The sequence below is a fragment of the Pollicipes pollicipes genome, unplaced genomic scaffold (assembly GCF_011947565.3).
Source record: "Pollicipes pollicipes isolate AB1234 unplaced genomic scaffold, Ppol_2.1 Scaffold_7261;HRSCAF=8764_pilon_pilon_pilon, whole genome shotgun sequence".
NCBI classification, from domain to species: domain Eukaryota; kingdom Metazoa; phylum Arthropoda; class Thecostraca; order Pollicipedomorpha; family Pollicipedidae; genus Pollicipes; species Pollicipes pollicipes.
The window spans coordinates 22,055,576-22,078,479 of NW_023597054.1; the positions used below are offsets into that span (position 1 = coordinate 22,055,576).

The 22,904-nt window shown below is 54.0% G+C and overlaps 1 protein-coding gene across 1 annotated transcript in view; it reads right to left on the minus strand.

Annotated features, from left to right (window-relative positions):
* Positions 1–22,543, minus strand: part of LOC119111180 (tRNA pseudouridine(38/39) synthase) — a 29,215-nt gene extending 6,672 nt beyond the window's left edge. The window contains exons 1-9 of the mRNA XM_037235004.1: positions 22,527–22,543; positions 21,168–21,292; positions 19,652–19,832; positions 17,870–18,002; positions 17,307–17,428; positions 12,271–12,473; positions 11,913–12,002; positions 11,409–11,552; positions 2,134–2,267 (exon numbers count right to left, since the gene is read on the minus strand). Of these exons, the coding sequence (XP_037090899.1) occupies positions 2,134–2,267; positions 11,409–11,552; positions 11,913–12,002; positions 12,271–12,473; positions 17,307–17,428; positions 17,870–18,002; positions 19,652–19,832; positions 21,168–21,268 (1,108 nt within the window). The 5' untranslated portion in view covers positions 21,269–21,292; positions 22,527–22,543. The remainder of the gene's footprint in view (positions 1–2,133; positions 2,268–11,408; positions 11,553–11,912; positions 12,003–12,270; positions 12,474–17,306; positions 17,429–17,869; positions 18,003–19,651; positions 19,833–21,167; positions 21,293–22,526) is intronic.
* Between the last annotated feature and the right edge of the window lie 361 nt (positions 22,544–22,904).

The following is a 22,904-nucleotide window of genomic DNA, read 5'->3' on the forward strand; positions in this document are numbered from 1 at the left end:
GGTTTGTACATATAATTTGATAATATTTTCATCACATATAACACCAAACACCACACAAAAATATGTACAGACTTGCATTATCACTTATATTATTGCAGCTTTGCATCACAAAAGGCAAAAATTTACCGAATTCCGGCCAATGACACCGAATTTTCCGGAGACCCTGGAACAAACAACTTGCACGTACTATCATGTTCCATTATGACGCCAAGTTTAAACAACGGCAAATAACCTACAGAAAAGTTGTGTGGTCCAAGTTTTTTGGAAGTCGACCTCTTTGACCCGACCTAGGTCACTGATCTTGGTATATCAAATTTTGATACTCGTTCAATGGATGCCAAATTCACGCGATGACAGGCAATGCAAATTTCGTGTCGCTGCGAGTGTTTGTTTCTGACCTTTGCCCGAAAACAAACGTTGGGGGGGGGGGGGACTCAGCCTCAACCTCGGCCATGCGCGGGTTAACATATTGTCGCTCATGTGCTCTATTTTTAGCCGTCAAGTCATGGACTAAAGCATTGCTACAGTGAAGACACCAACGGGTGGGATTCGCCCCCAACGACGCTGTGTTAAGGTCAAAACCGCATGAAGGCCAAACACTGCATGATTATTACAGCCTGCGGGGAAAACGTTTCCAAACTGGTTGGAACAAATGTCAAAGTGAGACCAAATGGTGCTATATAATAATGAGCTCGCCCACCGCGGATGACGTCATTACAACAGTGTAAACCCACGGCGTGCCACCTGGGGAGCCGGAGCGCAAGCATGTGGTCAACGCCGTCTCGAAAGGGTGCCACAAAATGATACCTCTGCCGTGCACGTGGAGAGCGTGTGTGACTAGCAGTATGATTGCGTACATCTAACAAGAAATGAAACATATTTATAAAAATACCCAACGTGCAGCACATGCGCATAGCGTAATGACCTGTATTGTAACAACCTGCTCTCACGAGTGCTTTTTTACGCTCGTCGGACGCGCGGCTGTCTACGTCATACTTTTGCTTGATGTGTCAACTTCTCAAGAGGCAGAAAGCGCAGGTAAATAGAGCTCCAAAGCGGCACCTCTAGCCCGCCACAGCTAGCGTCTGGATAATACACAGCTCAAATTCTGCAGTAGTGAGATGTTGGGGACTTGAAGAACTACTTTTGAGGTCCTTTGCGAACCTGCGGATTTAAAAGTAATGTCTCTTATCCACACCAGCCGTCCCATACGATATCCGCCACATATTCCGTAGCCCGTCTGCTAAGTGTGAACGGGCTTTGGATAGCGCAAGTTGTCCAGTACATTTGCGAGGAACATTACGCACATAGATGAGACCATAAGCATAGCCTTATTCCTTGGAGAAAGACCAAGAGAAAGAAGATATAGCCGGATCGCAGCCTATACCTTCATTCACCTGTTTTTTCTCCGACGAATAAGGCTATTACTACTGCCTCATCTGTGAGCTTTAGATAACGGCCAACAGGCCATCCTGGATTCTAAGGTGAGCGCTCTCAGGTATATTACACCCAAAACTTTTTCTTGTCATCTGTTTTTGACACGTGTCCGGCCAGTGTAAAACGCGCCCGTGCGAGCAAACAGACCATGAACTTCACACTCTCGGAAGGCGCACACGCCCGCTAGGGCCGAAAACTTCCCATGGCAACCAATACCAGTCCGTCTGACCGCCATCCAACACGTGACTGATGAGCGGAGGATGGGGGATGGGAGGGGGGGGGGGGGGCGTACCGCAGGCGGGCCGGCGCAGCAGCGGGGTGTAGACTCTGGCTCGTGTACCGGTCGTCAGGCGGCGCGTCTGGACGTCAGGCTGCACGAGCGGGGGATGGTGGGGATGGGAGAAGGGGGGGGGGGGAGGGGAGCGTACCGCAGGTGGGCCGGCGCAGCAGCGGGGTGTGGACTCTGGCTCGTGTACCGGTCGTCAGGCGGCGGGTCTGGACGTCAGGCTGCACGAGCGGGGGATGGTGGGGATGGAGAATGGGGGGGGGGGGGGGAGCGTACCGCAGGCGGGCCGGCGCAGCAGCGGGGTGTAGACTCTGGCACGTGCACCGGTCGTCAGGCGGCGGGTCTGGACGTCAGGCTGCACGAGCGGGGGATGGTGGGGATGGGAGAAGGGGGGGGGGAGGGGAGCGTACCGCAGGTGGGCCGGCGCAGCAGCGGGGTGTAGACTTTGGCTCGTACGCCGGTCGTCAGGCAGCGCGTCTGGGCGTCCGGCTGCACGCCGTGCTGAGCCGCCAGGTCATCCAGCATCGTCCGCAGCATGGCCGACCTGCCAAACAAAGGCAGGCCATGACATGTCAGGGCCACACCCGACAGAACCACAGCAGGGCGCGCGACATCGGCCCACAGCTGACATATACGATCTGCTGCGGCTCGCTGCGTCAGCGAGCACCCTGCCCACATGTGAAAGAGGCACGTCCCGCTACCATGGCACAGAGACGTCGCACCAGGGCCCACCCAACATCAGAGCACACCTATGCTGTGTGGCAGCAGTGCATGTGTACTGTGACCTCTCTGAGCCGGAGGCCACGGCGAGAACGCGCGGCGACGGCGCAGCATGCTCCCCGGCTTCCACCTGGACTGAGACGGGACCGGACGCCGGCGGGCCGAGGTGGGCGCGCCGGCCGCGGGGGCGTCGCGGCTGGGGGCGGCTGGATGCGGCGGAGGCGGCTGCCGGCGCCGGCACCCAGCGCGCGCGTGGGCGCCCGGCCGGTAATCGGGTCTCTGTCCAATCCCGTCGGCACCATGAAGCGCCATCCCCAGTGAGGGGCGGCCGCGGCTCCCGGCCGTGGCCTTTGACACAGACACAGTCCCGTTGACTGGCTGGGCGATCACGTAGCCCGAGGGCGGACACGGACGCTGGACAACCGATTCGGTCACCGAGAAATGCCGGGTCCTGCTGCAGCATCAACTCGCCGTCCGGGCAACGCCGCCAGCTGCCGTCGGCCATCTCACGTGCACGCAACAGCGCGAGGTCGGCAACGCGAACGAACGCCGGGAACCTCGCATGACAGCGGAAGCCACGAGTGCACGCAAATCACCAATGCGGTTGATGCGCCCTTAAACCACAGTAGCCACAACGAAGCCACGAGTGGTGTTTGACAGAGCGCATCCTGACCAGGGCCGCCGCGCGCCGGGGCTTCACACTCACTGCACCCGCACCGGCCGGCTCCGGTCGACCCGCAGGCTCAGGGGCCGAGGTCACCGGCTGACCTCATGGCTCCATCCCCGTGGGCAGACAATGGCAGCAGTCGCACGATACGCGGAATGCGATCACACGGTATACTGGATGCGTAATAAGTGTGCCAGACCCATGACCTGCCTATTTCGGCAAAATTTCCGCGTCCTTACCAACCCGAGCTAGGCAGATTTGCGGAGCTACCAACGAAGACCGTCAGCGGAAATATGACCAAATGAGACATGGCCGGTGCACGCCGCAGACTGAAGACATAGCTATTACGGTCATGTACTGAATCGGAGCGATTCAGGCGCATTATACGCCGTACTGTGGTGTGACTCCCCCCCCCCCCCCCCCCCCCCGAGGCTTTCCCAAAGCAGGGCTGGCGCTGCTAGAGCGGGTAGCAGGGCCGGCAGCGTCTGGTGCAAATGCTCAGCAGCACTGACACTGCCAATAGCTCCTGCCATGTCCAACGCAGTGTAATAATAGAGACAGGATCGCAGCTTTTAAACGCCAGGCTATGGTCAACGCTGACCGTGCTGCGAGAGGCCTGTCATGAATGAGAGGATATCCCAACAACGTAAGGATTTCATGGAGGGTGAGGTAAGATACAAATGAATCTTCGCCGTGACCTTTGTTTTCGATCAGACCTCTGTCATCCCCTCTGCGAACATGGGGCCGCTTATTCTACCGACGGCATCAACTCCTGTCTAATCAGACAGCTCCTGCATACCTCTTGGCGCAGCTCCCAAGCCAACACTGCGGTCAAACGATGACGTCACGAGCCCACGTGACTTCGGTCGATGAAATGAAAAACGTTGACTACGGCGGTGAAATCGTCGATGGCTGTACTTAGTATGCATGATCTGGGTTTCAATATACTGTTTAGAGGCTAAACCGTGCTATACCGAAAATAGTTATGGATTGCGAACACGCGGCTCCAATTTGCCTCTGCACTTCTGTTTGTGGAACTGAATTGTTTCGAACTTTCTCTCCACAACGACCACAGCAAGGCCATACACGCAATCGGAGTGTCCATTTGTTGAGAATTGCCCACCGTAGTTGACCCTGCAAAACGCAGCTCATTTTCGTAGCGGCAAAGTCGTTTTCCACGAAACTTTACCGCCGGTCCGAGCCGGCTAATGCTTGGCTTACAACACAGACCAAGTCACCTAGCACACACAAACGACACTTCACCCCGCTACGACTGTACGGTCTATCCACAGTGGATTTCTTTCGTGCCCTTGTCGCTGGCATGGCAACACCATGATGGTACCGCACCACGCGAGTTAAGCCCACGTCGAAGTTCTTGGCAAAAGTGGCGCTCTGGGAAAAGGTTCAGCTCGACAATCGACACTCGCTGGTAAGCCTTTAAATGATGGTACACCAAGCACGGGCAATGTCCACACACATAGTGAAGCGGACGCTCCTAGCCTGATGAAAGGTACCAGTGGAAGGTAGTTTACGCACTTGCTCTCCAAAGCAAGATTGTATACCAGGCAGAATCGTCCAGTCCGAAAATGTGGCAACATCGAAGCCTATAGTTTAATGAAACGATCAGCTGTTGAATCTTTTTTGATCACACACAATGTGCCGTGAATGAGAGTAGGTTGAGGTGCAAAAAGAAAGCAAGTAAGAAAATGCTGCACAGCTGGAGTTGTAAGGGCAAACACAGCATGAAGCCATCACACCGCTATCATGCTTCATCTATACAAGAAGTACGCCCCTATTCATAAAGCTACGTATTTCTGTGGCCCCGGGTCGAGCACTTGGTACCAAATCCTCGCCGAACGAGAAGAAAGGATGACATGCCCATGTGGTATTGTTAAGGCCAATACAAAATTATCCGGCGAGACCAAAATGACGCACGCCTGGCAATACATTACTTGCCCATATTTTGAAGAAATTTGGTCCGCCTTCATGCTCACTGAGCCATGATGCATTTCTTGAACATCTGCACAATCATGTCAGCTGTTCCTGGTTATCGGCAGGACCTTGTGTCCTAAGGCATGAACTCGCAGTAGATGATCCCTCAACTGTATCATCTTATGCCAAGCACTTGATACTCAATGAGGTGCCTGAGGTGCTGTCAGAAAGAAAAGCTCACTTCTATGCAATCGAAATGGCAATAGCACAAGCAAAATGAACATAGCCCACGCTATAATCATCGCAACATAATCAAACCGACACAACCTGTCATGACCCTTCGGTCAATTACTTGTTATTTCACAGCATTCGGTACTCAACAGCACAGACGGTTCGAAAATACTTGAAACAGCTAGAAATTAGCCGTGAAACGTCAAAGCTCAGGCCTGCCGACCGGTATTGACACTCAGAAGCCAAGATTCGCCTGCACGGCGTCAAGCGAGACACTCACTTTTTCCCTTTTTACACTCAAAATATATCAAGTAAGGAAACATACTAACCAGAAATGGTGTGAAAGAAAACCCACCGGCACTTCCCTTCTCCCAGTGACTTATTAAAGTGGTAAAATCCAGGCATACACCAACATACTTCAACCATAAATTTTCAGGCCATACACTAAACCACACACAACTCGCCACTGGGTGCCAGGAACTGTGATGCAGCACTATAAGGAAGGAGACGATCTTCCACAGCCCTACCCGGCTTAAATGTGGGACCAAAACTCCATGGGATTGTAGAACATCTCTGGGCAAAGGTGAAGGTGTACAGTAGTAAGCTCTATTTAGCGTTAGCTCTTAACCCCAAGCCACCCGCACGAATCGCTCAAAATTAATGTTCCAACGAAAATAAATGTAACCGCAATGGCTGCTAGCGTGACAGCCTGTCAGACTGGTTCGGTGAAGTACGGGGTCCGCAACTAGACGAAATGTTACATGGCTTTCCACCAGTTGCGTGAAGTGCGGTTTCATGAACTGCCCGAAGTATAGCGACATCGCAACACAAAACCAGCTGGTATCCTCTACGGCCAACAGGTAATGAATGAATTGGCCAGCGCTAAACATCACAACACGAGCCAAAGCCATCACAACACGAGAAACTAGACGAAATGTTACATGGCTTTCCACCAGTTGCGTGAAGTGCGGTTTCATGAACTGCCCGAAGCATAGCGACATCGCAACACAAAACCAGCTGGTATCCTCTACGGCCAACAGGTAATGAATGAATTGGCCAGCGCTAAACATCACAACACGAGCCAAAGCCATCACAACACGAGAAACTAGACGAAATGTTACATGGCTTTCCACCAGCTGCGTGAAGTGCGGTTTCATGAACTGCCCGAAGCATAGCGACATCGCAACACAAAACCAGCTGGTATCCTCTACGGCCAACAGGTAATGAATGAATTGGCCAGCGCTAAACATCACAACACGAGCCAAGCCGCTAGATTTTGCACCCAATAGGCATTTACCAAGCATGAGCTAAGTCGGTATGAAACTAGCACTCCATCAGAAATTTCCAAGCAACGCTTACCGCAGCTTCCCTCAGTTCGTCCACAATACAATGCTTACGACAGCTTCCGGTCATTCCGTCCACAACCATCGCTTACCACAGCTTCTGGACATTTCGTCCATGATACGCCGCTTACCACAGCCTCCAGTCAATTTGCCCACAATACGCCGCTTACCGCAGCTTTCGGTCATTTCGTCCACAACACGGCGCTTACCACAGCTCCGGTCACTTCATCCACAATACGCCGCTTACCAGCTCCCGGTCATCTCGTCCACAATACGCCGCTTACCACAGCTCCGGTCACTTAATCCAAAATACGCCGCTTACCATAGGCTTCCGGTTATTTCGTCCACAACACGCCGCTTACCACAGCTCCGGTCATTTCGTCCACAATACGCCACTTACCATAGCTCCGGTCATTTCGTCCACAACACGCCGCTCACCACAGCTCTGGTCATTTCGTCCACAATACGCCGCTTACCACAGCTCCGGTCATTTCGTTCACAACACGCCGCTTACCACAGCTCCGGTCATTTCGTGCACAAGCGCGTGGCCGGGCTAGCGACCCGCTTTAAAAGCTTGCTTGACCGGTGTATTATTACAGGCACGGCATTGTACCTCATCTGGTCGCCAGAAGGCGGGCGGCCGTCCCGAGCAAACGCCGCCTGTTTGGTCCGCGCATCTGATGCAGGCACGACGCCCTCAGGACGTCTGGCCCAAATGGGCCGATTTCCGCCAGCGCCGGCGCCTGCCTATAAATCTATAATGCCCTGAACAGGATGCGTTTTCACCGTCGAGTCCACGTCCGCTAACTGGCGCGCTTCCGTTCTCATGGGATGGCGTAGGTGGCGGCCCACGGACCAGCCTCAGCTGCCCGCCGTTTTCTGCACACAGTGCTTCCGCCGGCCACGGGACAGGTTTCAGTGCGGCGATACTTTGGGAGTCGCTGGATGATAGCGGTAGCGGTGAAGTATAACTTGCCACGGTCTGTGTTATTGTGCACTGGTACAAGCGTTCCTTTTTCTGCGTACTACTTGTGCCAGTATAGGGCGACAATATTCGTGAAAACGGATCAGATCGTCAAACACGGGTGTTGAAAGCTGGACTGCCACGACAAACAGACCATAACATATGAGACGCTGACGTTTTGGGTAACCGCGCACGGAGTCTGGGGTGGACCCACGAACACATCTGTTCCATCGCGAGGAGACATTGTCCTCCCACGAACACATCTGTTCCATCGCGAGGAGACATTGTCCTGCCACGAACACATCTGCTCCATCGCGAGGAGACATTGTCCTCCCACGAACACATCTGCTCCATCGCGAGGAGACATTGTCCCCCCACGACACATCTGCTCCATCGCGAGGAGACATTGTCCTGCCACGAACACATCTGCTCCATCGCGAGGAGACATTGTCCTCCCACGAACACATCTGCTCCATCGCGAGGAGACATTGTCCTGCCACGAACACATCTGCTCCATCGCGAGGAGACATTGTCCCCCCACGAACACATCTGCTCCATCGCGAGGAGACATTGTCCTCCCACGAACACATCTGCTCCATCGCGAGGAGACATTGTCCTCCCACGAACACATCTGCTCCATCGCGAGGAGACGTTGTCCTAACACCAAATATCTCCGAGATCCAAACGTAAGAGTCAGTGAGGCCTCATATCCGGTTCCGACATGGACTATGCTTCGAAAAGACATTTTCCGTCGACATCCCGTCGACATTTCAAACATTGGGTAATCTTTTACACGACCAACGGAAACGGCACATTCCCGGAGTTTGACATTCATCTCAGGTTGTTCCGGTGCTTTACATGCCCATCAGGTTTCTGTTGTATGTCAACCGTAAGCGACTCACTTTGCACCGTGTTTGGACACCGTCGTCCCAACACTAAAGCAGAAAACCAGCTTTCACTCCGGTTGCAGATGCCGTGGGCTCAGGGCAGACGACCGTGTGGGCTTGAATCCCAACAAAGACCTCCGCATCTGCCATTGACGAGGAGAACCTTTGGCACGGGCAGCCCGAGTATGACCTTTATATGACCTTGGGCCCTAAAGATCCCGCAACGCGGCCGGCCCGCAAGGGCGCGACAGCATTTCCGTTTTCATGTGGGGAAAACACCAGAATACGAGGTCACCGACGAGGGAACACCGGGATTCCCAAAGTTCGGAATCTGACCGCAAAGCTCGTCATCGCCCACCGCTGAACACATCAGGACCTCCTCACATTTTTCGGCTGATATGCACGTCCGTAATAACTGTACCAAAATATGACCTGATGTGATAGGCGTTTCGCAGCGCCAAATATCTCACAAGTATGTGTTCTCCCGTTCCGTTTGTAGTACACGCTCTGGAATTTAGTCGACGAATCTCAAACATATTTGCCACAATGAAGATGTTCGCACAGAACAAAAGATAACAGCTGTCAATCGACATTGGTCGAGATCCATCGTCGCAGCGTAAACGCATCCGAAGCTCGCTTAAAAACCTGCTACGCCCCTCGACCAACACGATTTTGCGCTTACGTGAGAAGCTTTTGAGAGACGGGTAAAATAAAGAGCAAATGGCTAAAGCGTGACGGCCCACCCTCTGCACGTCAAAGACGGTCCTGACACGGCTGGAGGACCACTTCGGAGCACGCATCATCAGACGAAAGACTGACGGCATATGGACGGCCCACTCGCCGGATCCGACTCCTCTAGATGTTTATCTATGATGTTCCTGAAATTCCGTGTCCACAGGAAGTCTCAGAGGCCCGGTGACCTGAAGAGGGCTTTCAGCCAGGAGATGCCCAAGGCCACCCCTGGTATGTGCAGCAAGGTTATCGATGAAGTGGCAAGGCGCACAGAACTCTGGCTGTGCCTCTTAACTCAGAACTCCTCACAACTCTGCCCCTTAACTCAGAACTCCTCACAACTCTGCCTCTTAACTCAGAACTCCCCACAACTCTGCCTCTTACGAAAGGGACTCAACTGGAGCACGTGCTTTAAACGATTGAGGGTGATATAGTGCTTGCGATGCAAGATATAAATCTTTATGGTTGGGCGAATCTTTTGCATGAATACATTTGCACTACAGTTGGTGATTTGTACGCTATCGGTACGGGAAATCAAGGCATGTTTGTCTTTCCACCCTCAACAAACGCTGGCACGCTTACTTCGCTGCACGCTGGTGCCATACGGGCAGAACGCATGACCAGTGACATTGTTCTCTTGTTGCTCCACCCACACCACGAACCCCCGGTAACCTCGTCACGGCCATGTTCGTTTCCGAAGTGGAATTTTCAACCGTCGTTAGAGATTACAATTAATCCATCTGGCGACCAAAGCATCCACATGGGCCGCCAGCCACGTGGAAAATACTATTCAACGCGTTATGCAACATGCTGTATGCGCTGTATCGGTATCAGGCACGTACATGTGCTGTGTGTCGTACAACAGTTCTCTCAGCCTCCCATTCTCGTTGTGTTGATAACTGGCTGTATATGAACTTTAGAATACAGGGTCCGTCAGCTGTACCCAGTCAACAAACACAAAAGCAAAACAAGAACAACTACCACATTGTCGAACGTCGTCAACGCAGTTGGACCTGAGCTCCTCCTAGTGAGACGGGCTGTTTAACCCTCAGTTATTTCCATGAAGCCTTATAAGGCCTGCCGTTTTCGGATCTGGGGTGTAACTGATGACTTTGACCACATCCACACAGCAACCGTTACTGTGCTCCTCTTTAGGGGACCGGCGGTGAGACAGATTCACGTATGCCCACCTTCCCAAATTGCACCACCACTGCTGGCTTCCTTTAATAGTTATGCGATGCGGTGTCCAGCCATCCCTTTTTGCGGCACGACACAATGTCATCTGTTCGCCGCATCTCCCAGGATATCTGTATTTACCTATTACCATTACACACACTGATATTTTCCAAGACTTAAGACCTTTTCGGGTACGCACATGCGCCTCGAAGATTGCGGCAAGCTCGCTCCGCATAACAATGTATCACCAGGGAAACCACTCCTGTGTCTCCCCCCCCCCCCCCACGCACTATCCTCACATAATTGCCACTGTCACTATCAGCACTGCTCCGATGTTTCTACGCCACGGCACGCCGCAGTCACACAAAACGTATATATATATATATATATATATATATATATATATATATATATATATAAAAGATTGCATGCTGTCGCTCAAGACTTCACGGGCTGGACGACCTAATGGGCATCAATTTCCATTGGGTAGCACGCTGCGTTGGGCACAGATTTGGGAGAAATCATGGTGATTTCATCCGATGCAATCCTGTCCTCTGCCTTCTGAACCACCAGACACTATCCTGTGCGCCCTCCTCTCTGTCCCTGGCGTGATGCTGTCCTCCCTCTGTCGGCTCACCTGCCGTTGCCCCGGCCTCTGTCCGCGTTCTCCTGACCTGCCTGGGTCGGCTCAACTGCAGTCACCCTGTCCTCTGCCCCGCGTCCTCTTGCCCTGCCTGGGTCGGCTCACCTGCCGTCACCCTGTCCTCTGCCCCGCGTCCTCTTATCTTGCCTGGGCCAGCTCACCTGCTGTCGCCCTGTCCTCTGCCCCGTATCCTTCTGTCCTGCCTGGGCCGGCTCACCTGCCGTCACCTTGCCCTCTGCCCCGTGTCCTCCCGTCCTGCCTCGGCCGGCTCACCTGCCGTCGCCCCGTCCTCTGCCCCGTGTCCTCCTGTCCTGCTTGAGCCGGCTCACCTGCCGTTGCCCTGTCCTCTGCCCCGCGTCCTCCTGTCCTGCCTGGGTCGGCTCGGCTCACCTGACGGCCGTCTCCGTCCAGAGTCGCTGCAGCGTCTCCGTCACCTCCAGCAGCACCGCCGGGTCGTGGTGCCACGCCACGCTGTCGTACTCCACGTCATAAAGGTTCAGCGGCAGCTCCGAGGCCATGCTGTACTGCGGCTTCCTGCGGCGCGGCCGACCGTCAGCGGCGCGCTCCAGCCGTTCTCAAATACATCTCGTGGCATCCGTCATTCGCTGGAGTAGGACTGAGAGCAGACTTCTCATTAAACAGAGCCTGTTACGCGGACACTAACTACCGTGATGCGGACAGTGGGTTATTTTCCCTCGGCCTGTTGGCCACGTAGCCTGGGCGATATTCATCGCGTCCTGTGGCCGATATTCCTGTTTGCGTTGTCTGCTCGCGTCATCTATCGCCAGGGACGGTGCACCGGGCCGACGCCGAGTCGTGAGGCGGCATGGCCCGCGTGGGGCCACACACCGAGTGGGGGCCCCCCGCGGGGCAGACTCCAGCTGGCCGACTGACCTCGGGTTGGCCTGCACGTCGAGTAGCTGGTCCACCACCGACGCGTCCTCCAGGTGCTCTCCCACCAGGAAGAGCACGGCCATCATGCACCTGCCGCGCACGGGCCAGTGGTCACACCCTGATCCTACGTGCATGTAAAACAGCGCGCGTACGCACTAACTCAGGCAAGGCACGGCAGTTGAGCAGCTACAGCTAGACACAGCGTAGGCTGGAGATCAGGGCCACTGCGCACTTCACAAAACGACAGCTTGGAAACCCACAACACTGCATGACTCTGCGTCAGCACCCATTACACCAAACACCGCTCGGCAGCATAGATACCAGCCGGCAGCTGCGGAGAATGGCAGCGGGCCCGCACCTGATCTGGTGCCAGAGGAAGGCGTTGCCGCGCACCACCAGCTGGCACATCTGGTAGCCGTCATCGGCACCGCCCTCCAGCGGGCGGACGGTGACCTGGCGCAGGTGGCGCCGGTACTCCAGCACGCCGTTGCCCACGTCCATCTTGCAGATGTTGCGGAAGTCGTGGTGGCCGCACAGCCGGTCAGCGGCGGCCTGCATCGCCTGAAGGCAAAACGAGCTCCGATGACCAATGTGGTCAGGAGACGGCACGGACTCGGCTGATAGACATGGTCAGGAGACGGCACGGACTTGGTTAACAGACATGGTCAGAAGACGGCGCGGACTCGATTACCAGACATGGTCAGAAGACGGCACGGACTCGGCCAGCTGACAGACATGGTCAGGAGACGGCACAGATTCGGCTGACAGACATGGTCAGGAGACGGCACGGGCTCGGCTGACAGATATGGTCAGAAGACAGCACGGACTCGGCTGAAAGACAGGGTCAGGAGACGGCACAGATTCGGCTGACAGACATGGTCAGGAGACGGCACGGGCTCGGCTGACAGATATGGTCAGAAGACAGCACGGACTCGGCTGAAAGACAGGGTCAGGAGACGGCACGGACTCGGCTGACAGACACGGTCAGGAGACGGCACGGACTCGGCTGGCAGACACGGTCAGGAGACGGCACGGACTCGGCCAGCTGACAGACATGGTCAGGAGACAGCACGGACTTGGTTAACAGACATGGTCAGAAGACGGCACGGACTCGATTACCAGACATGGTCAGAAGACGGCACGGACTCGGCCAGCTGACAGACATGGTCAGGAGACGGCACAGATTCGGCTGACAGACATGGTCAGGAGACGGCACGGGCTCGGCTGACAGATATGGTCAGAAGACAGCACGGACTCGGTTAACAGACATGGTCAGAAGACGGCACGGACTCGGTTAACAGACATGGTCAGAAGACGGCACGGACTCGGCCAGCTGACATACATGGTCAGGAGACGGCTCGGACTCGGCCAGCTGACAGACATGGTCAGGAGACGGCACGGACTCGGCTGACAGACATGGTAAGGAGACAGCACGGACTCGGCTGACAGACAGGGTCAGGAGACGGCACGGACTCGGCTGACAGACACGGTCAGGAGACGGCACGGACTCGGCTGGCAGACACGGTCAGGAGACGGCACGGACTCGGCCAGCTGACAGACATGGTCAAGAGACGGCACGGACTCGGCTGACAGACATGGTCAGGAGACGGCACGGACTCGGCTGGCAGACATGGTCAGGAAACAGCACGGACTCGGCTGACAGACAGGGTCAGGAGACGGCACGGGCTCGGCCGACAGACATGGTCAGGAGACGACACGGACTCGGCTGACAGACATGGTCAGGAGACGGCACGGACTCGGCTAACATACATGGTCAGGAGACGGCACGGACTCGGCTGACAGACATGGTCAGGAGACAGCACGGACTCGGTTAACAGACATGGTCAGAAGACGGCACGGGCTCGGCCGAAAGACATGGTCAGGAGACCGCACGGGCTCGGCTGACAGACATGGTCAAGAGACGGCACGGACCCGGCTGGCAGACACGGTCAGGAGACGGCACGGACTCGGCTAACAGATACGGACATGCAGCATAATTTCTTCCCCCACACTGAAGCAAACAGTTGAACATTGGAACAGAAGACTCCATTTCTTGAGCTTCACATGCAAATGCCGTAAGTCTACAAGGCTGTAATAATCGCAGAGGATTATTCACTGGTGTGTTCTAACACAAGAGCTTGACTTCACGACAGGCATAGTGGGGAGCCCGCTGGGTCTCATGTACATTCTGGCAGATGAACAGAATGAGTTATTTTACGGCACGCAATCGTGAGACCGATATGGAACCCATGCATGACGAAAATATACAATACCTGTCGAACACCAGACAATCTTAACTTATCTTACACACCTTCTCGGATACGGCAATGTTCCACCTGCTGTCAACTTAGCAATTTTATTACTAAAAGAACATGCCGTGTGCGGAAAACTTGGGTCTGACAATTGTGTGTCAGCTGAGGAGGCTGTCAGGAGGCTATCAAGAACATGTCATCAAACGAAAGACCCTGATGCCGAGAAAACCGGCGAAGTGGATGGATGGATTTAACATGCAAACGGTGAGCTGTGATGAAGACACAAGGCATCTCCAAGACATGTCAAAAGATATCTCCGGGCGTGTAATGTATGCAATAAATCAGAAGCGAACATTAGGCCTGCGGCGGGCTGGACGAAGCACACATGAATGATGGATAATGGATAGTAAACTGTCTGCATTACGCATTAACCCAAAGATGTTATCAGACCGTTAGTGATTGCTCAGCCGGTAAAAGACGTGCTCTGGATGGATAACACAGGATTAAAATACACATGCGGTGAGCATCATTATCCAAGACTGACCGTGCATGCCCAATTGATAAGTGAAGAAGCCGCACAGTGGTGGTGATTTGGGCTTAACGGCGCTCCGACTGCGGTGGTCATTTGTTGCCCACTGCCGCAGGGCGTTAAATGCTACGCGATTGCGCTGGAAATGTGCTAATGCAGTGATATCAGGTAAAACACTTTGGCACGAACATCCCTTTGATAGTGGAAACAAGAACACGACGTTGCGGGGCTTCGGCCGTAGTTGAGCGTTGGTAATTTGCTCGATGTGAGACATTTGAGACCATTCTCCAGACAAGGCGCGAGCAGCGTGCGTCACTTGCCTGCACATTGAAGCTTAACTCGATCTTAATAACTTAGCCCCATTCGTATGCCTCGAGGATCCACGACACCAGCAAATGTCCAGATAAATCGCAATCTCAGCAGGCCAGATCATTTATGGCCACGTCACATTGGGCGGCTTTAGAGCAAACCGACCCCTTCTCACGACCGGAAACCCCATAAACTGGGACCACTCCGACATCGACAGCTTTACACGGCGCCAACGGGAGGCGCGAGAGCCGACCCGGCCGACGCGATAAACCAATCAAGCGCTGACAAAACCCACACCCTATCATATGACACCAGATGACGCCCGCATTGGCTGACACGCGCCGTCAGCTGTGCAGGCGCGGTGCCGAGCGGGCGGGCCGGGTCAAAGGTCAGCGACCGCACGGCGGGACCGGCGCGACCTTTACCGCCGGCGGCCAACCCGGATCATCGTCCAGCGCGTCACGCCTGCGTGAGCGTTACCGTGGGTGTGCGCCCACATCCGAGCAGCCCAAACGATCACATCCGTGCAAATTACCAGCGCCAATATCAGAGACACAACCATGCGGGTCAGAGCGGATTCAAACTTATTGGGAGTCGATTTGCGGGGCATCCGCTTCCGATGTCTTAACGATGTATGTCATCCACCAGGGACACAACCAGTGAAACAGCGGATGCTTATTTAGATTTGTGCGATATATACCACGAGGCGTCCATTTCTAACGACAAACCCTCTTGTTACGAGCTCTTTACATTTCCTTCCGCATACCGCAATTTCATTGACATCAAGGAAGTATGTACAATCATGTACGGAAGGACGGACAGACCAACGCCCAGCGCTAACTCTACGCAAGGCAGGCATGACATATCCGGGGTTCTCGTTGGTTAGCCATTGCACGAAGGATCTCAGAGCCCCGCAGTCTTTCTAGAATATCGTCTGTACTACCAAGTGCATGACGCTGTAACTTTCAGTGACTCGTTTCGGCACTTTCTAAACGCTTTGTGAAAAGTCTGAAGATATTTTCTTCCCCAAGCCACGAGTGACCAGCCGGTCATCGATGCCATGTCGTTGGCGGTTCGCGTGAAAACGCCCAGTAACGTAAGCTAGTCGTTACATTAGTCGCTAGATTACGCGTTTCAAGAGCTTTACGCCATTACTTGCTGCATCTTGCCCGTCGTACTGTATGATGAAATTATCATGTAAATGTAATTGGGTCATTGGGTCATCCAACGCCGACCCGAGTCGAGCGTGACAAAACGGAGTGGGTGGCGCCGGCAGTGTAGTGGCTAACGCGTCTACGTTGACCACTGCGCGCCTGGGAAACCAGAGGTACGGGGTTCGATTCTCCTCGGTGACCGCCCTTCCCGCCAGGGTGAGAGGCAGGCGACGCCATATAGCCTCAGCAGCTGAGTGCGTCGTAAAGCCCCAATGACACGCACGCACGCACGCACGCACGCACGCACGCACGCACGCACGCACGCGCGCACATAACACACACACACACAACGGAATGTTCGTGGCAACACTTTTTGACATGTCATGATCTGGTATGAAATATTTCAGACAGCATGACTCCAACTTTGGTGCCGTCTGAAGGGCGCTATCGAGCGCAGTCTGTTTCGTTCTCGTGCGATATCCGGTTCTTTCGGTAACGGGATGGGGCCTTTGTAGGAGGCATGACCCGTATTACCTGATTTCACATGCCACAGGTTGCGACCACGATATCATATTTTGCCTGCCATCAAGGTCATGGTTCTAAACATAAACGCGGCGATCGTTCGATTCGCGACACAATGTGATTTTGACAACGCATCGAGGACTTTGCGTTACAAAGTTAGGTACTAGGAGTCTATGTTATGCGTAATTTCGAGATGCCGTCGGAAAACATTCAATGACATCCATTGGTTCCCACCCAGGCCGTTACTACTATTGCTTTCAACAATTCGAGATTATAAGCTAACAACTGTACTCAACTTGTTTAATGTCATTACGCCTATCAAATGGTTCCGTGCACAAAAACAGAGGACGCCTGTTTTTGTTTGGTGGTGCGGCCATTTTGCGTCCAGGAGAAGGGACGCTAGAGGGAGAACGCTCAGAACAGATTGTCCCAGGGGCGGTGCGCCTCCGAAGAAGCCACGACTGGGAAGGCCGTGTCCGTGCCCCTGTGTGGCCGCCCGGCCGGCCCTCTCTCCCGGCCAGGCGCCGTTCGGAGCAGAGGGCGCGCCGGCCCTGCCTCCCTCCATTAGCTCCCCGGCCCGGCGCGCCATCCGAACAGATGGCGCGCGAGTCGCTGGCTACCGGCCCACCTGCAGATCCAGCGGGCCGCGCGGAAAGAAGTACTTGTAAGTACGGCCCCGGCAGTCGAAGCGGGCGCTCATCTCTGGACTGACTGGGCTCCAGGCCAGCACGCGGATTTCAGCAGGCAGCACTGCCGACGTGGAGTGCGAGAGGTGTAAGAGAGGCGTGGGAGGCGTGATGGCGGTGCGAGAGACGTATGGAAAGCGTGAGAGTGGCGTGAGAGGCACGAGAGCGGCAAACAGCGAAATGACGACAGCGCGGGACACAGCGGGCATATCATTCTCAAACGAATAGCGGCCAGGCAGAAGTAGGACTGAACTAAAACACTGAACAGTTGCCGGCACGAGCAGGATTTTCCCACGAGTAGGTGCCGCCACTTAGACGATTCTTCGCACGGTCCCGATTACCACTTTATGTGCTCGTCTTAAGGTCAACTCAGTGAACGGGTGTTTCCGGAAATTCCACATGATGCGAGCAGCTCAAAAACAGGCGAACCACGCCAAGGTGAACACGGCGCCCGCCGCAGGGCACGTGTCCAGCGTGCTTCGGCCGCCGGTCGGCTGCGGCGCACCTTTGTTGAGGATGAAGGCGTAGTTGATCTCCTGTTCGGGCGGCAGGGTAGCCGGCGCGTCCGGTTCGCCCGGCTCAGCCAGCTGCTGGCTTCGCACGTCCAAGGAGATCACCTGGCTGAATGCCGACACGCCCTGGGGACGGCGGGGCGGTGATGCGTCAGCGACAGCCCGGCTCCCAGCGGGAGCACCGGATCACGGAGTACACCCGTGGCGGGAGTACCGGAGCCCGCAGTACACCAGTGGCGGGAGCACCGGAGCCCGGAGCTCGTCAGCGGCGGCCTGGCTCCCGGCGGGAGCACCGGATCCCAGAGTGCACCAGTGGCGGGAGCACCGGAGCTCGGAGCTCGTCAGCGGCGGCCTGGCTCCCAGCGGGAGCACCGGACCACGGAGCACACCAGTGGCGGATGCACCGGAGCTCGGAGCTCGTCAGCGGCGGCCCGGCTCCCGATAGGAGCATCGGAGCTCGGAGCAAGCCAGCGGTGGTCCGGCTCCCAATGGAAGCATCGGAGCTCGGAGCTCGTCAGCGGCGGCCCGGCTCCCGATAGGAGCATCGGAGCTCGGAGCACGTCAGAGGCGACCCGGCTCCCGTTGGGAGAACCGGAGCTCGGAGCACGTCAAGGCGGCCCACGGCGAGCCGGCAGCGTGTAGACGACCGACAGGGTATCACTGATAACGTGTCAGTGTACAATGCCCGGGAGAAACGGTTGGCACTCGCGCAAGAACGGATTGCGACGGGAACCACGAACTTATATTTACACTCATATACGCATTTATTACACCTGGCTAAAACGGACCGGACCTGACCACACGGTCACCAATGGCCACACCTGGCACGGCGGAGGCAGGTATGCTATCGCGGAGCATCATGGGCGGCAGTTGGCTGACCGACGGCCGGTAAGAGAGCCGGGGGGTGGTGACGGCCGACCACCGGTAAGAGAGCCGGGGAACGGTGACGGCCGACCACCGGTAAGAGAGCTGGGGGACGGTGACAGCCGACCACCGGTAAGAGAGACGGGGGATGGAGACGGCCAACCACCGATAAGAGAGACGGGGATGGTGACGGCCGACCGCCAGTGAGAGAGCTGGGGGACGATGACAGCCGACCACCGGTAAGAGAGACGGGGGATGGTGACGGCCGAACGCCGGTAAGAGCCGGGGGATGGTGACGGCCGAACGCCGGTAAGAGAGACGGGGGATGGTGACGGCCGACCACCGGTAAGAGAGCCGGGTAACGGTGACGGCCGACCGCCAGTGAGAGAGCTGGGGGACGATGACAGCCGACCACCGGTAAGAGAGACGGGGGATGGTGACGGCCGAACGTCGGTAAGAAAGCTGGAGGGCGGTGACGACCGACCGCCGGAAAGAGAGCTGGAGGATGGTGACGGCCGACCACCGGTAAGAGACGGGGGATGGTGACGGCCGAACGCCGGTAAGAGAGACGGGAGATGGTGGCGGCCGACCACCGGTAAGAGAGACGGGGGATGGTGACGGCCGAACACCGGTAAGAGAGCCGAGGGATAGTGACGGCCGACCACCGGTAAGAGAGACGGGGGATGGTGACGGCCGAACGCCGGTAAGAGCCGGGGGATAGTGACGGCCGACCACCGGTAAGAGAGCCGGGGGATAGTGACGGCCGACCACCGGTAAGAGAGCCGGGGGACAGTGACGGCCGAACACCGGTAAGAGAGCCGGGGGACAGTGACGACCGACCACCGGTAAAAGAGCTGGGGGATAGTGACGGCCGACCACCGGTATGAGAGCCGGGGGATGATGACGGCTACCTTGTCTGTGCGGCCGCAGCGGTGGTATTTGGCCGTCTGGCGGTCGCGCACGAGCCGGGTCAGCTCCAGACATCGGAACAGCTCCGCCTCAATGGTGCAGGGCGTGTCCTCCTGGCTGGCGAAGCCCTGGTAGTCCCAACCCAGGTAGCAGAAGCGCAGCAGAATGTGCCGCCGCCGGTACCTGCCGGCCGTGACCGCAAGCCACGGTCAAGAAACTTGTTTGGGAAGTGGGGGTACCGTTGACACACCCCTGTTCTTGCGGCTATGACCGAAAGACTAAAGCTGAAGTCACATGTGAACCTGTGACCCAGGCTTAGCTAGTAGAGGATGTAATCTAAATGATCTATGAGTGATAGAGACCACATCTACGGCAATAAAACTAAGACATATATTTCGAAAATATGACGCTGCAGCAGCACATGCTACCACGCAGCACCATACCTCGCTTGCAAAACATGTCTGTCCTGCGGATTTAACGGTTTTCAAGACAAAAAAAAAAATTGTGCGCCCCGCAATCAAAGACAAAGTAATGACATATCCATGGTGGGTTGCCACTAGCATTTCTTGACAGTTCTCGACCTTGTCAGTCCTCAACACTTTAAATGTCGCCACTGTTGACCATACTTTTCGGTAGTAATGCTACGAACTAAAACACTGAAACACTGCAAGTACCGTCAGTTGCTTCTCATCCAATCGGTTTCATGTAAAAGTCAAAACTATTATGACGCAGTGAGAAAGCTCATAGCAGACACAGCTATATCATCAAACCAAGACAGCAAGTCGCAACTTCTTCGAATTTCGCTCAGAAATGGCGTTATGACAGACCTCTAGCCCGCTAATCCAGTCTGGCGACGTTTTCGGCCATGCCAATTCGGCCGAAATCAAACGTTATCCTCAGCATTTACACTTGAACCCTATCAATAGGCTGGCCATTCATCACAGCAGTGCTATACACAGTTACTGAAAGTTGAAAACGCTGTAATGTGCGAGAACAGTTTGCAGCTGTGAGGTAATTATTGCTTTAACTTTTGCAAGGATGCAAATTTATAGGCCCACTTTGGAAGCAGGAAGCATTTTTGTAAAAGCCAGTACTTGTAGCCCAACCTATCTAATTCAAGCTAATTTACATACATTCACCATGCTTCCATGAATGACCATGTGGGCTTCAAAGGGTGCATGTTATCAGTGCCCTAAAGAAAAGAACAGTGATTCCTCCCCAATTTTGACAATGCTGTCATGGTGAGAGGCAGACAAGGCTGCATAGTATCCACTGCTGAGTGTGTTATATCATTCAAGACATACTTCAAATACAAATGAAAAGTTAAAGATGTTTGGAAGCATGCAAATACCCAGTAACATTAATATAAAGGAAATGCTTCATATGTGCAGACAAAAGGAAACCTAACACTTTCCTTGAAGAAGTGAGTTACAGAAGCCAAATAAAGACCAAAACATGCAATATTTTCAAGCTTGTTATTGGTATCATTTCTGGCCTCAACACAATGAACACACATACTTGCCATAGTTGAATTCTCGCTGTTTTCCTTTTGTGGCCTTTGGTTTGACGCTGCCTGACTTTGCAATGATGTTTCGCAGCTGCTTGATATGCAGCTCCATTGATCGTATCTTGTTGATAAGCTCCTGAAACCAAGAGCTCAGTGTATTTAAAATGCAAAAAAGTGCCTAAATAAGCAACATAATAGCACATCAACTATCCTGGAAACATGCAATTTTATAAAAAAATGTATATGCCTCCAAGACTCTGCACATAGCCTTAATCCAAGTGCACTGGGGAGGAGGATCTGTGGATAAAAATGGTTGATAGGCAAAAGGCATGCATGCTTTTTTGTTTTAATGATACTAATTGTTTGCTTCAGATATTTCACATGGATGGGACAAAGCTCAGCAGTGTCAGAGTTGAACTGCTCTGTGGAACTGCTTACTTCTACCCAGGACCACTCAAAATTCACATCATGAAAAGTAAGTGATATCTACATGGAGGGTACCAACCAGTTTGCATGCAGTCCTTTTGTCAGGGAGGATTGCAGAAGGATCTTTCCAAGGCATTACAAGAGTTTTGGATAGTGCAGGTTACAGTTTCCACAACTGAGTGAGCTGCAAATAGTTATAATGCAGCAGAGGTGTAGAGATCAGGTTGCTTGGCTCAGCTCAAATACAAGATTTCTTAGCTCTTCTTTCAATCTTTACCACATCCCACATAATATGCCTTACAAAGGCATCCTGTCTTAAAATGCCCTGATACTGCCAATGCTGACTGGATCTGTGCACAAATCCTGTTTTTGTTGTTCTCACTACAGGATATAATGATAACACTTCTGTTCTCTCTCAAGAACCAAATTTCAGATGCTGCCTGGCTAGTTATAAAGCCCAATCATTCGCAGTGTTATGATTATTCACACAGTATCTGAGCCAAGTCACTGCTCATCTCATTTGTCACTTAAAACTTAACACATGGATTTGTTCATGTCCAGCAGCTGTAGTACCAGGCTGACCTAATGGGAGGTGGTTTAGTGCAGATATTGCAGGTGTTGCAGGTGTTGCATAACCATCTGGGCTATTGGGACAGATTGAACATTTTTAAGACATTTCTTAGAACTGCTCAGCTGCCCCCGATCCAAAGCCTGCAAATGTACGGCAACAGACTGTGCCTGATTCAGTTGTTTTATTCAGTATTGTTTACATTTTCACAGCAGAAGGGCAAACAGCGAAACCTCCAAAAACTAATTCAACAATAGCCTTACTTCTTTGCACATTGATTCCAAGTCCTCTCCTTTCTGTTCAGTTTGTAAAGGAGGAACGGTACTCTCCCCACTATCTCCCATGTCTTAAATTCTGCGATATCGTCCAGACCGACCGGCACCCCACTGTCCCCGCACGTTCCAACAACGTTAAGGCCTTGTGAGGGGTAGGATCATCGAGCGATTTTAGCGTCCCATCCACTCAAGATTAGCATGACGTCACTGGATCCTTCCCTCAGCGGGCGCTGCGCGTGGTTTCGAGTTTTGCGTGATCTCGAACGAAATCATTGCTCGTCTGTTGGTTTCAGCCACGTCAGCTATTGCATGAAAACTTTGCAGCGAGTATCCGTTCGTTTCTGTATTGATTCCGACGCTGTAGACAAATGTTATTTCGTTCAGGTCAGGCCATATCAGTTTCAACGTTTTCGCAGCTTTGCCGTCGCCGGTTTCTGTCATCCACCCGCGGGTGCTTACGGCCCTCGAGCCAGGCCACG